A 14,945-nucleotide genomic window follows, 5' to 3' on the forward strand; every position below is an offset into this window, starting at 1 on the left:
GACTGAGATCTTTCAAGTTGTTGGGGACTGTAAATACCACAGGATACAAATTTTTCATGTTTCTGCCAATACACATATTTTCCTTCTCTGAAGTTTGATTCGTCACCATACCCTTGCCTGCCCAACTATCTTCCCCCCACCCCCCACCCCCCACCCCCAAACTCCAAAGGGAAAAAGAAAGAACTCCATTTTGTAGTTTCCCAATACAAATGGAGCTCCTGTGGTTCAAGTTCTCCAACTAAGCAGCAGCAACAAATTGTTTTCTGTTTAGTCATATGTTCCTCCTAAAATATCTATACCAAGGTTTCAGCAGCATGTTCCAAAGCTTGTTCCATCTCTGTTTTATCAATCTGGAGAGGATTAGACACTATTTAGGATGAAAATATTTATCAGACAAATTGGTGCTTGTCAATTTGATAAGATCCAAACCATTGCTGACAAGAATAATGTTAGACGATCAGACTCATTGACAAATCAGCTTTAACCTAAACCAAAAGCATATTCACCTCCAACTTGCTGATAGGAGAATGCGAAAAATCTTCAGAACATGTCATAAAACTGCAATGCTTGTAATAGATTCACCTGCAAAAAATAACAAACGCGTCTATCATTATCCACTGTTAGCATTCATTTCTGTTCAATTTTGGAAGCAGAAGGAAACAAAAATGTGAAACTGTCCAAGGATACCATCAACATACTAATTATTCCTTCAAGAGGCATTAGAAAAGAAGCAAATATCAGATTTCTTCACTGAACTCCAGTGTAGTGCGATAGTCCGGAATCTTAGTAGTAGACAAAGCAGAAGATTGGTCAATCTCCGTGAAAGGAAGCAACTTCCCCAAATGTAAGCTTTTTATTAACCAGCTTGCTGGCTGCAACAAGTGAATTGAATTGGTTAATAATACTATCAAAAATAAAAACCTAACGATATCATGCAGAATTATGTGGAAAAACCAAAAAATCAAGAGATTTTTGTGTCTAAACTGGCCAAGAGCAGAAGATTTTATTTTTTTTGGATACGTTATATTATTTAGTGACCAAGTGGTCCCGGGTTCGAGTCTGGAAACAGCCTCTCTGCGAAAGCAGGGGTAAGGCTGCGTACATTATGATCCTCCCCAGATCCTGCAATGGCGGGAGCCTCGTGCACTGGATGCGTCCTTTTTGTTATATTATTTAGTGAATACAAATACTAACCACCATAGGTAGCTTTTCCTCCAATGCACAGTGTCTCAAGTGACGAGATGCCTTTCCCTCATCCTCAGCAACAATTGCCCCAACAGAATTTTTTCCAGTCTTCAAACTCTGGACCAACCACTGGAGAGTTTTGAAAATCTGTCCACCCCCATGCTGAAAGAGAAACAAAGACATAAATAAATAACAGACTGCAATCGTACTAAGAGGAAGTACATGAGAACAAGCAACAAAGGGTAACAGCATAACAAAAACTAGGAGGTTTATGGGGTGATATTTAGTTATTCTGCCAGTGCTTATGCAATTTATTGTCAGAAATTAGCTTATGTATACAAAGAAGGGTGACAAATTCTGCGCCAGTTTATTATGCGACCTAACTATTTCTCTCATCATGTTAGATTATGAAACCATATATTAATATTGAATGATATATATCAATCTCACATTCCATCTTCAAATCAATACCATCTCAGTGTGAAGAACAGTCACAAGTATGTTCCACAGATTAATAACTCGTCTCGAGTACAGGTTTTGACCTGATTTCAGTCAAAACCTGGGAAATCTCGATTTCGGCCAGGTAGAAACCGGCCTCAAAACCAAGATTTAATTCTGGCAATGCCTTATCTACCAATGCAGGCACCATTTTGCAAACCAAAAGGCATGCGCACACCTTGGCCATGTAAAAGCGCATTGGTGCCACCTAGGAGACACCTTGACAACTATGATAAAACCTTCAGCAAAAGTGTCATAGCATTCTTCTGTCAACCCTCATACTCACCCTTTCATTCACCAACATAACCTTTACCTTGCTATTTTTTAATAGTTTTCATCTTCAGTCCATGGTCCACCCTCAGCAGAACTTATACCAGCCCTTCAACCTTACATTGAACTTCACAAAAACCACACTACGTTATACCCATAGTTCTAAAATTCGCCAAGATCTCGCCCGGAAAACTCGAGCTGCTCGAGACTTACAAGATCTCAAATCGACATTGTTTTGAGAAACTCGACCGAAATCTTGCCGAAACTGTACAAATCACCTTATAAATAGGCAGCAACTCGACCCATTTTGATGAAAACTCGACAATTTCGTGGTTTTGGACCTAGAGAAGGGGGAAAAGCTTGAATCCTGATCTTTTTGCCACATCATCACTCAATATTATTGGGGGTTAACACAACACTACGAAGAGATCGATTGTTGCTTACTGTGGAAGATTTGGCTACATTTAACTATTTCAGGTAAAGTTACTATTCCCAAAAACTATTTTTGAAAAAAAAAATATGACAAATACTTGTTGTATAGGGGTAGATTACTTATATGTTAGACACCGGAGGCCAATCTACAACCTCACGGTGTCAAAATTAAGGGTTCAACATTTACTGCCAATTAGGTCTCATAGCACTCAAACAATGAGTAGAATAGGCAATATTACATTAAGGGTTCGACATTTACTGCCAACCAAGGGTGCAAATCCAAAACACTAAATTGGGTGTTTTTTTTTTAAATTTGAAGATTTAAACATGTTTATTAAGCCTAAACCAAGCTTCCCTTAAAGTTTCACAGCTATGGCCATTTGCCCACCGAAACATTAATACCAGAAAAAAAAATTACAATAACTCGCCGAGACCATGGTGAGATCTCGGTCATCTCGACCTGGTCGAGACATTGACTCAAGACGAGTTTTTGAACCTTGGTTAAACCCTAACCTCCTCCAACTATTCACCTCCATTCCCTCAAAACCCTCTAATTTATTCACCCTAAACCCTAATTTTCCCTTTGCTTTTTACTCCTTCGATAACCAAGATAGCAAGCTTTCTCTCTCTCACTTCCACCAAAACCTAGAGATATTCCAGGTTTAGGGATGATTTTACTCTTTGGAGACTGTTATACTGTAGAACTGTAGTTCTGCAGCACAAAGTAAAGTAAATTCAACAGAAATAAATAGTCAATATAAAGGGGGGAAAAAGGGGGAAGAGGCTCAAGGAGGAGATGAGCCAAAGTTACTAAGATCAAACAATATGAATTTGCCCTATGCAGAATTCCATGTCAAGCCCTCACCTTCACAATCTTTTCCAGTTTGGTGCAGAAACTGTGCTTTCCATGGAGCATAATCCCCATTTTGTCAAATATGTAGGTAATGTTGTTCCCATAGATTGGCTGACCAATTCTCTTGCTCCTTGCATTGGCTTGATGTGGTAGAATCATGTACCTGTCAAAAAGCAATAAAACATAAAAAACTGAACTGAAGCAAATAATTTAGCGCCCCCCCCCCAAAAAAAAAAAAAAAACTGAAGCATATATTTATGAGGATGGTAAATTGACTTTGCAGCATGATCTGTATTCCAAAGAAAATATTTAGGCTTGCAATGAAAAAACCAATGGAGATGAGTAGATGACAAACATAGCTCCACATATGACAAACCTACTTTATTCAAATTAAAATATCTTACTACATAAATACATGATTCCACAATTATAAACTGTTAGTTTTATAGAAGTGATTGTGTGGTTATTGGGAGAGGAAAACTGAGTTGAAAACATCCTCATGTCGTTTTCCTGACTTACTTCCACCAAAATGCAGCACAAGTGGAGGTTTGATACTTAAATATGCGAAAATTTTCAAATACAGATTTCCTGCATTATTTTTTAACCAAAATAAAAACATCATGAATTTAATGAGGCTCCTTAAACAAATTTCTTTTAATGCAGTTTGGACTCATACTCAAGAATCAAAATAACAAAATGAGCCCCAAGTCAAGCATTCTTATTGAAATAAAAAAAATAGAACAGTATTTAATTCAGCAATAATTCAAAAGACTTAGTAGTAGAACTATAAAAGAGAAGCTGCCGGAGACATCATTCAGCTACTGTGGCAATCTATGTGCAACACTACAGCAGCACTATGACATAGGAAGACTTTGTGGAACAATATGGGACGATAGATGTAATATGTTAAACAGATTGATGTATTGTACACTTTAATATTTGTAATGTTTATTTAAGTTGTTTTATATTACTTGGATGATTTGATTGCTTTTAATTACTAAATTATATGTAGAATAGAGTCTATTAGTACGTCGTCGCCTACCAACCTAGGGTCCGATGTGAAACTCCTATTTGGACTCTGTTTTTGCAAAATCTGAGAGTGCCATTGTGTTTAAACGGCCTAAAATAGGCTGAGTACCAAGTTTTAGTCCCAAAATAGATCTAAACCCCAGCAAAACCAGCCATCGAATTCAAAAAAAAAAAAAATACCCCAACTCTTCGAGATCTCACCCAACTCACTGTTTGGCCAGCTCGAAACCTGTACTCGAGTCAACTTTTAGTTCCTTGTTTCCATTCACAGATTAGGGCGTGTATGTTTTTTGTTGGAATTCTTTTTTGTTTTTCACATCGTGAATGGATTTGGCTTGTCTGTTTGAGGTATTGTTCTTCTCTTTTTATACGATTCTTTATTAGTATCAAAACCGAAATTTCGTTAAAGACAGAAAATCTTCAGGAACCTCATTGGCAACCAGAAACCAACAACCAACATTATTACATGATATATATCTACCCTATTATGAAAAACGAAGAAAAAATGAACGCAAAACTCTACCTATTTATCAATATAACTAAGGCTTTTGATGAGTCTACACCCTTCAAAAATAACTACCTCCAGCAATGCAACATTAGTTCAAAAATAATTCTAGATACACATGATGAAATATAAATGAAGAAGCAAAACTACATAATAACAAACTTATTATATAGATAAGCAATATTAAAATAAAAAAAGCCTCAACTCACTTGTCAGGGCGTAATATGGAACCCGTTTTAACTGAATCAGTAAGCCATCTAGTTTTTAGCAGGAAGGCATTTACCGCACAGCCATACAAGAACTTGGTCGTTTGCAACTGTGTCAAAATTAAATTAAAAAGAATCAGTGCATGATTGAGAACATAACCTTTCAACACAGACAAGATGCTTCATTGAAGTAAATCAATGGGTTTCTAATCACCTAACAGGTTGAAGGTTAGAAGACTAGAGAGCTTTCTGGAAGCACAGTTGAAGAAACTCAACCAGTTTGAACTTTCAAGAGAACACCCAGAAACTATTTCAAAATAGATCAGTTTTAGCTATAAGTCCGGTCAAAGGTCAGATTTAAATGGATAAACAGTTCCTCAAAGTTTGACTTAAATCAACTGGCCAGATTAGAAGATATGGGACAATCCTAATGGGGGTAGAATTCTTGAAATAAAATTCAAGAACAGAAACCAATAGCAGAAAATTAAATATTCAGAACAGATCCAGTTAAAGGATTAAGTTGAAAGATTAACAGCAACCTGAACCTTAATCAACTAAAAGAAATAAAAAATCAGAAAAACTAACCAGAAATTGAGCTTTTAAGAAGGCAGACTTGAAATAGGACTCTTTAATTAATATCAATGGGAATTTCAGAGTTTAAACAGTGTTGAAACAACAATTTATAACCAGAATGAAGAGAGAAACTAATGTTTAACAGATCAGAAACTAGATAGCAAACCAGAATTAAGGAGAGTAGAAGAACTAGATGCAGGATAGAAATGAAATTCAGAAACTTACTTGATCGATAGAAGAAAAGAGAAGATATGAATTAGGAATCTCACCTTCTCACCTGATCTTCAGGTCTGGAATTCCACCAGAAACCGCACCTAAAATCCACCAAGTTGCAGCTACTGAATCTCACAGCAGCCCACTTCTGAATCCACAGAAGTAAAACACCCATGAAACCCACAAGAGTAAGTCTGGAATCCACAGATAACTAAGCCAGAGCTTTATCTTCATTACTAAATTCATGGGTAGGGCATATCCCTGAAATACAGGGTTTTAAGTCTCGGTAGGTATTGACTATATTGTATCGTATCTTTAGGGTACCGATACGATACTTATTAATTAAATAGAAGTTGTATCATACATTCATACTGTATTGGTTGATACGACCTGATAGATTGTGAACCATTCATATGTTTAAAGGTTGGAAATGAAAAAAGGTGACTTAGAAAAAGATTACTAAAAGAAAACTGGACATACAGTTTTAATCTGGCAGAGAAAGAACATACTGTTCTAGAAGAACAGAATCAATTACATTTACAGACGAGCAATCCAAATAACATTTCTAAGAATCACATAACATCCTGTCAGACAGTCAGATTAATGAATTTAACCACTCTCAGACATAAACAAATAAAATCTTTAAGATTGTTGTTTATTTCTTAAACCCACGGAAAATAACCAACTATTCACTTTCAACATTCTCACCCTCTTTCAAACCTATTAAAGAAGTGGAGGCACAATAAAAAGCATATAAGAACTTTGAAGCAGTCATATTTTACTCAACAGTCACAGCTTCTATTCACCTGTGTCGTATCAGTACTTTTTTTCAAATTTCTAAAATTTGTCTTTATCCTAGAGTATTTCATCCAAGCAAGTGCCGTTTCCATAAAATTAATCCTGAAATCCTGATGACATTATAACACTCCTATAATCAGCAAATTCATAAATGGTGACAATAGAGAAAACAACCTTCTTAGGCGACAGCACAACGGGAAGCTGTTGAAGCTTACATCTTGCTCTTCTGTTTCTCCTTAAGTTCAGGCAAGGTAGAGGAATATCAGAGAGAACAACACCTCCATGGTTCCTAATCAACATTTCAAGTTCCTTTTCCTTTTGACTAGAAAAACCAGTCAGCAGAAATTCTAATCCATGAAATATAATTCTCCTTCCAAATTTGATATGGATATCTGTAAAGTGTTTATTTTTCTCTCGAGCCTTGGCGTCAAATCGGGCGATGGAACCATTCCACCTTTTACCGGCTCTGTTAATCGATCCTGCATATGATTATTCACTAAAATACAGTCAGACAGTTCCAAATGTTGGATAAATCAACTGATCAATTACTGAATCAAGGTGTCTGTCTTACGGTTCCGGTTTCCAGATTGTAACTTTGGACTGCTTTTGCTTCGTTGAAACTCAACTTCAGCTTCGAAGAACCGAACTCTCTTCCTTGTTAAACCTTGACCTTCGTGAGGTTTGGTATGTAGTATTGGTGTAAAATTACTTTGATCTCCACTGCCAACTAAATTATGTGGTTCTGTCCATTCTGGTATTGAAACCCTTTCGAAATTCACTTCTCCAGCGATATTTCTTGTGATAAATTTGGAAGCTTGTAGGCGACAGTGACATCCATAATTTAAAATAATAGGTGAGCCCCTAGCCTCTTGCGGGTGAACCTGCAAGTCCAGTCCATCATTTGTAATCTCATGTCTGACTTCATTTGTAATCTCATTACTGTCTCCTCTTTCACCTGCAGTTTCCTTGATTAGCTTCACATTGGCAGGATCCCTAATATCATCCCCAGTATGTTTAGTTTTTGGTTTTGAAGGTAGGAGTGGAGTGGATTCATCATTATGATATTTGAGGCAATCTACATTCTCCTCAGAGGTAGGAAACCCCATGACGCCTTCTAGTGAGAATGACTTCTTACTATAAATATTCTCATTTATTGAACTGACATTCTGAACAGGCACTACCATGCTATAAGTTTTGAGAGAGGTCAACCTCCTAGAACCTGTATCCCGGAAACCTTCACTGTTTACTTTGGATATAAGCCCTTCTTGGTATGCAAACTCAACATGCTCAACATTTGGCTCGGGTGTCCTTTGTGAATTCCCCAACCCAGTTCCTGATGTGGGATTCGAGCACTTTCCAGTTTTCGCTCCTCCATCTTCCTTATCTTGAGCTAGAATAACATCAGCCTGTTCTGAAGATATACTGCATGGAACAATCGAACAAAGAGGATCCACCAAGGACAAACTAGAAGATCTCACAAGATCTTGAGAAAGTACTGTTCCTTCATTCACTGTGTTACACATTTCTTCAAAAGGTATGCTTGAAAATGAAGCTACGCAGGGAGCTATTTCCAGCTTCTGCACACAAGAACTCTCATCTGGGGCAACATCGGCAGATTCAGACAAAAAGCTGGTTTCCCCAACGAAGGGTTTACATATTTTTGTCAGTTTATTCCTCTCCAAGTTCATAGACGCATCATTATCCTTCAAGAGTAACAAATTAATCAGGCTGATGTCTGATAAGATAAAAGCTAGGATGAATTTGAAAGACTGTGCATGCATATGGTTTTCTGTGAAAGATTTATTTTATGCAGGTGTGAAAATTTTAATGGCATCAACACCCCTTTCTCAACTGCACAAATGGACATGACCTATTCAGAGCGAGAAAGAGAGGGAAAGAACACTCACTTATACAGAAGACTATGCTTCTGAAACACACCAATATAATAGATGGCACAGTGAGACATAAACCTCATAAATTGTAGCGGTAGTGGAGAAGAGGTAAATATTTTTGAAAATTCTATAAAATAATTCACTGAACGACTGTTTAATATAACTCATTGAATGGCTCATCTTTGGAGAAGCAGGATTCAGGATCCATCGCTATTAGGGTTCCACCTAATAAATTTTTACAAGAGCAGGCAAATTGACAGCATCATGATATGTTTTCACCATCCTATCAGACTTGTTTGTGCCGTATTTCTGGAGCTTTCTAGAAGTTAGATGGATTTTCCATACCCCATGCACAGTTGCATACACATCCCATCACAGTGATTCTTAGCTACCCACACAAACATCCACATGCATAGACATAAAGGGATACAGAAAGACACACTCACACCCATGGAACAAAGTCTTGTTTAAACTGCAGGTTTCAACTGAGATATCTCGGTTTTAAAGCTGAGCGAGGGAGTTTAAAAAATACAATGTTTCGAGCTGTTTTGACCCTGTTTCGACCATATTTTGGTAATTTCACAAGTTTCGACATTGAACACCTATATAAATTCACTTGTCCCCATCGAAACTTGAGGAAACCTAGCTCGAAACCAGGACAGACACTTGATTATACCAGAAACCAGGACAAGCACTTATTTATGCCAAATATATTTCATTTACTTAAGCTACTAAGCTACTATTCATAAATAAGCAAATACCCCCTATTTGAATCCAATAAAAATAATTAAAAAATCAAATTCTAAAAGGATAAAAAGTCGACCCCCCCAGTTCAAGAACAAAAACTGAATTCTCGACTATAGGTGCAATTTCCAACTTTTAAATGCTGGGGTTTTTCGCAAATCTAAAAATTCCATAAATCTTAATATGATAAAACATTGCTAAAAACCAAAAGAGCGGTAAAATATTCATGTTTTTTATGTCTAAAAATTTATTTCCATTTAGAGAGATTTTAAACAGCATCCGCGAACAACAAATTAAGTTTGATCGGAACACAACTCCTTCAATATAAATCAGATTTAAGCAACCTTGGATTGTTGGAAAGCTTTCAAACAAATTCAAGATTGCTTAAATCTAATTTATATTGAAGGAGTTATGTTCCGGTCAACCCTTATTCGGTACCATGTCCAAGAACAATATACACTATCAAACTTGGGCAAAAAATACAAGTATTATTTTGAGTGTTCTCTATTGAAACTAATGCATGAATTGGGTTCAAAATGTCAAAAATAGGTAGCATAACAAGAATCAAGGCAAAAAAACTTCTAGGCCTCGAAACCAAGGTTCGAGTTAACCTGGAGAAAGTACAAGGTTTCGACCAACATACGGTCGAAACCAAGACAATCTCGGTGATGTAGATCGAAATATGAAGAAAAAGAGGCCAAAACATTGTTCACGTTTCTGTTCACATGAACAATGTCACAACCCCTTATTTTGCCTTGGTATGAATGCTACTAGAAGATCTTGTGGAGCCCAAGACCAGATCATGTGAAGACTTTATTACAAGACTCAATTTTGTATGTGTGGGCGAATTAGGAGGTTAGCTTAGTTTCTATTTGTAGAATTATTCTCTTGAATATTTTGTGGTTGTCTATCAAGCAACCTTAGCTCTTTTGTTTCTAATTCCAGATTTAGAAAGTAGCCTTAGCTTTTATTTAGAAGTTTTTATTTTTAGTTTGTTTCCTTTTCTTGCAAGTTTATAATTTTACTTGTAAGGCAAGCATAGCTGCCCATAAATATGTAATGCCCTTAGAGGCCCCCCACCAATGAATTAATGAAGTTGCTCAGATTGCTTTGTGCAAGTTTTGATTATCCTATTGTGGGGATGAAGGGCTGGGAGGCCTGGCTGAGAGAGTCAAAACCCTAGGGCTGAGAGAGCTGAATCTCCCTATCCCCTCCCCTTTTCTATTTTCTTCTGTCCTCTTCTCCTTTCTCAATCGATCTCCCCTGTTACTGCTGCTGTGAGACTCCAATTTGTTACTGCTGTTACATTCTTTGAAGACTTAAATCAGCGATTAATCATTCCAAGGATTGCTGCTGCTGATCATCACCAGAGAAGGATCGAGACACCCCTGCAGAACCAGCTCCTGCCTTGTTTCTATTAAGAATAGTGAATAGTTGTATCAGGGGTATATATGTACATAACCCCTCTGTTGTGTATTCTTTTTGTCATTTGTATGAGGCCAAGGGCCTATGTGTAATTACTTATTCTTTTCAATATAAACATGTTAGTCTCTTGTTTTGAGACGTAACACACCAAACCAAAACCGTGGAGCACTCTCTATCTCTTTCTTCTCTTCTCCTTCTTCCACCCTAAAAGCTAACATGGTATCAGAGCTGATTCTGCTGTTTGCAAGTGTTTGACGGACGATTGGAGGGTGAAGAAGGTCCTCTTTCACTTAGTTGCTGCTGCTGTTCCAAGGTCAGGTTAGGTTATCTTCTCCAAGCTGTTTCTCTTTGGTTTCGAATCCAAATGGAGTGCTTCTTAGTGCTCTAGTTTCGTTTGGGAGTCCTCTTTGATTCCCTTTACTTCTCTTAAGCTGTTTGCAAGCTTCCATTCAATCCACTAAGATTTCGTGGTTGCTGTTCTGCCCAGAATTTCCGCCAGCTAGAGTCTGGTTTGGCTCTGTGGTCTTCAATAGGTCTTTGTTTGACCATTGTTTATGGTCTATTTGCATCGTTTTTTGGTAAGGAACAATACTCATCCTTACTCCGCTGCTGTTTGAACAATTTCTGAAGATCTATAAGTGTTTTAAGCTGTTTTTGGCCATTTTTCTGCCCTATTTGTGCCTACTGTTTTGCGCAATATCTGTTTGCTTGTAGTACTGCTGTTACCCTAGCCTAAGTGATTGATTTCAGCTTCAATATGGGTGAGAAAAATGTTGAAACATCCTTACCACTTGTGGAAACAGCTCCACCTCACTCCTCTTCCTTCGAGAGCCCCAATATCCAACTTCCTATTGCCAATCTTGAGAGCCAAAACTATTTGGATTAGTCCCGCTCCATGAAATTGATTCTTCGGTGTAGGGGGAAGATGGGCTACATCAATGGTAGCATCAAGGCCCCCCTCCCTACCGAGCAAGGGTACTCCAAATGGGACACTGAGAACTCTCTTGTGATGGCCTGGCTTCTTTTCTCCATGAAGCCTGAGATTGGAAGAAGATTTATGGGCAAGGAAACTGCCAAGGACATTTGGGACAGTGTGGCTCGTATTTTTTATCGAGTTGGGGACTCTACAAAGGTGTACCAACTTCTCCAACAGATTGTTAGCCTGCGCCAGGGGGATAGAAGCATCTCTGAGTACTACAGTCTTGTTGTGGGTCTGTGGGAGGAGTATGATCACTATAGAGACCTTCAGTTATGCCCTGATGATGAGGTCAAAGTGCACCAGTTGTTTGAGAAAGAGAGGGTCTTATTTCTCCTTGGAGGCCTTAATTCTGACTTTGAGCCTCTTAGGGTGCAAATCCTTGGCCGCCCAAGTCTTCCCTCACTGGAGGAGGTGTGTGGATATCTACAGAGTGAGGAGACCCGTAGGGGTGCCATGGGGACTACTCCCACTGTTGTTGAGCACTCTGCTCTTGTTTCTTCCACCCCTCAAGACTCCACTAAGGGAGCTGATAAGGGGGCTGCTAAGGGAGCTGTGAAGGGCCGATTCTTATGTGACCATTGTGGCAAGACTGGGCATACGAAGGACTTTTGCTGGGATCTCCATGGGAAGCCCTCTGCTGGTTCATCTGGATGACCGAGAGGGCAGCGGAAGAAGGGGCCTAAGGCTTATGTTGGAATCGTTGAATCTGATGAATCCTCTCTTTCCAAAGAAGACATTGTTGCATTTCGCCGAATTGTGGCTCATCTGGATGGTTCCTCTGCTACTCCTCCTTCCACTGCACTGCAGGCCTCCTCCTCCGGTACCACACCTTGGGTCATTGACTCAGGTGCCACGGATCATATGACTGGTAGGTCTCAGCTGTATAATTCCTATTATGTTTGTTCTGGGAAAGATAAGGTAAAAATTGCTGATGGTTCCTTCTCTTCTATTTCTGGTAAGGGAGATATCCAGGTCGCCCCACTTTTACCTTTGAAGTCTGTTTTTCATGTTCCCAACTTTGCCACTAACCTTCTTTCAGTTAGCCAATTGACTAAATCTTTGAACTGCTTTGTCACCTTCTTTCCTACCCATTGTCTTTTTCAGGATTTGGTAACGAGGAGGGTGATTGGCAGTGGTCGTGAAGCTAATGGCTTGTATGTTTTGGAGACTGGTGCTTCCCCTGTTGTGCAAGCTCAATCTTATGTTTGTGGGCAAGAAGGTGGACGTACTCAGGAGGATATTTTGCTCTGGCATCGTCGTTTGGGGCACCCTTCCTTTTCTGTTATGAGGAAACTGTTGCCACATTTATTTACTTCTTTTCCTGTCACTCATGTTTTTTATTGTGAACCTTGTCTATTTGCCAAAAGTTGTAAAACAGTTTATGCATCTAATGGTAATAGATCTACTTCACCTTTTCATCTTATCCATACTGATGTTTGGGGGCCTTCCCCTGTTACTTCTTTGCGTGGCTTCCGCTACTTTGTTTCTTTCATTGATGATTTTTCTAAGGTTACTTGGGTTTACCTTTTGAAACATAAGAGTGATGTCTATGTTGCATTTAAACAGTTTTATGAGTTAGTGTCTACCCAATTTCACACTCGGATCCAAATTGTCCGCTCTGACAAAGGTGGGGAGTATATGTATAGTGGTTTGGAAACCTTTTTTTCTGACCATGGCATTATTCATCAGGTGGCCTGTGTTGATACCCCCCAACAAAATGGGGTGGCTGAAAGGAAAAATCGCCATCTCCTTGAAGTGGCTAGATCCCTTTGGTTTACCATGCATGTTCCAAAAACTTTTTGGTCTGATGCCCTACTCACTGCTGTCTTTCTTATTAATCACATGCCCTCTAGTATCTTGAACTTCAGGGTTCCTCTTGATGTCCTCCCCTGAAGGTCTTCTTCTTTTTCTCTCCCTCCATGGGTGTTTGGGTGTATTTGCTATGTACATATTAGCAAATCTGCCCACACTAAATTGGATCCTAAGGCTCTCAAGTGCATCTTTCTTGGGTATTCCCCCACCTCCAAGGGGTATAATGCTATTATCCTCCTACTCGTCGGTGGCTTCTCTCCAAAGATGTTCATTTCATTGAAACCATTCCGTATTTTCGGTCACCTCTTCAGGGGGAGTGTTCCTCTCTTGGTGGTGGTGTTGAGGGTGAAGAGGTTCCCGAGTTTGTGTCATTTCCTTTCTCCTCTCTTGTCCCTATTTCCCCTTTTCAGATTGACAAGGGAAAGAAAAATTATGTGGATACTATTGTTGTTGATGAGGAACCTTCTGTGGATACTGTTGTTGAGGGGGAGCTTCCTAGTGCACAGGAGAACAGAGAACAGGGGGAGCTACTGGTGTATACGAAGGATAGGAGAAATCCTTCTTCATGGCTTCCTATAAAGAAGACCTGCCAAAATCCTTCTTCATCTCCTCATCCTGAGCCTCCATCCATCGAGACAGGTATACCTTCCTCTACATTCTCAGACTTAAATCTTCCTATTACCCACCGCAAGGGAACTCGGGCATGCACTAATCCCATTGCCAAGTTTGTTTCCTATGATTCTATCTCCCTTACAGGTATAGCCTTCACTGTGGCTATCTCATCCATCTCTATTCCCAAGAATGTAGCAAAGGCTATGGCAGATCCCAAATGGAGAGAAGCAATGAACACAGAAAGGTTGGCACTTGAGAAGAATCACACTTGGGATCTGGTTGAACTCCCTAAAGGGAGAATCCCTGTTGGATGCAGATGGGTATTTACAGTCAAGTTCAAGTCTGATGGTACTATGGAGAGGTATAAGGCAAGACTTGTCGCCAAGGGTTATACACAGGTGTATGGCATTGACTATCAGGAAACCTTTGCTCCTGTGGCCAAGCATAACTCCATTCGTGTACTTCTCTCAATGGTTGCAAATCTTGATTGGCCATTGTACCAACTTGATGTGAAGAATGCATTCTTACATGGTGACCTAGAAGAAGAAGTATATATGCACTCTCCTCCTGGGTTCAAGCATCCTGGTGACAATGGGAAAGTGTGTCGACTTAGGAAGGCTCTCTATGGACTCAAACAGTCTCCTAAGGCTTGGTTTGAGAGGTTCAGACAAGCTATCCTGCAAAATGGATATACTCAAAGTCAAGTTGATCACACATTGTTTATACAAAGAAAGGACAGCACCATTACGGCTCTCATTGTTTATGTCGATGACATTGTGGTCACAGGAAACAGTGAAGCTGAGATCTCAAAGCTTAAGCTTTATTTGACTCGGCAGTTTGAGATCAAAGATCTCGGTCTATTGAAGTATTTTCTGGGGATTGAGGTTTCACGATCCAAGCAAGGGCTCTATGTTTACCA

General features: G+C 39.1%; 1 protein-coding gene across 3 annotated transcripts in view; it reads right to left on the reverse strand.

Moving 5' to 3' along the window:
• Positions 1-213: 213 nt before the first annotated feature.
• The window catches only part of LOC122643968, a 28,549-nt gene continuing 13,817 nt past the window's right edge, over positions 214-14,945 (reverse strand). For 2 of the 3 annotated variants that reach the window (XM_043837552.1, XM_043837550.1), the window contains 8 exons: positions 7,134-8,265; positions 6,737-7,041; positions 4,982-5,088; positions 3,251-3,401; positions 1,195-1,347; positions 699-872; positions 507-593; positions 214-350 (listed from right to left, as the gene is read on the reverse strand). In XM_043837552.1, coding sequence (XP_043693487.1) covers positions 738-872; positions 1,195-1,347; positions 3,251-3,401; positions 4,982-5,088; positions 6,737-7,041; positions 7,134-8,265 — 1,983 coding nt within the window. In that variant the 3' untranslated portion in view covers positions 214-350; positions 507-593; positions 699-737. The remainder of the gene's footprint in view (positions 351-506; positions 594-698; positions 873-1,194; positions 1,348-3,250; positions 3,402-4,981; positions 5,089-6,736; positions 7,042-7,133; positions 8,266-14,945) is intronic. The other variant, XM_043837551.1, reaches the window with a different exon arrangement.

This window comes from Telopea speciosissima, chromosome 10 (genome assembly GCF_018873765.1).
Source record: "Telopea speciosissima isolate NSW1024214 ecotype Mountain lineage chromosome 10, Tspe_v1, whole genome shotgun sequence".
Taxonomy (NCBI): Eukaryota; Viridiplantae; Streptophyta; class Magnoliopsida; order Proteales; family Proteaceae; genus Telopea; species Telopea speciosissima.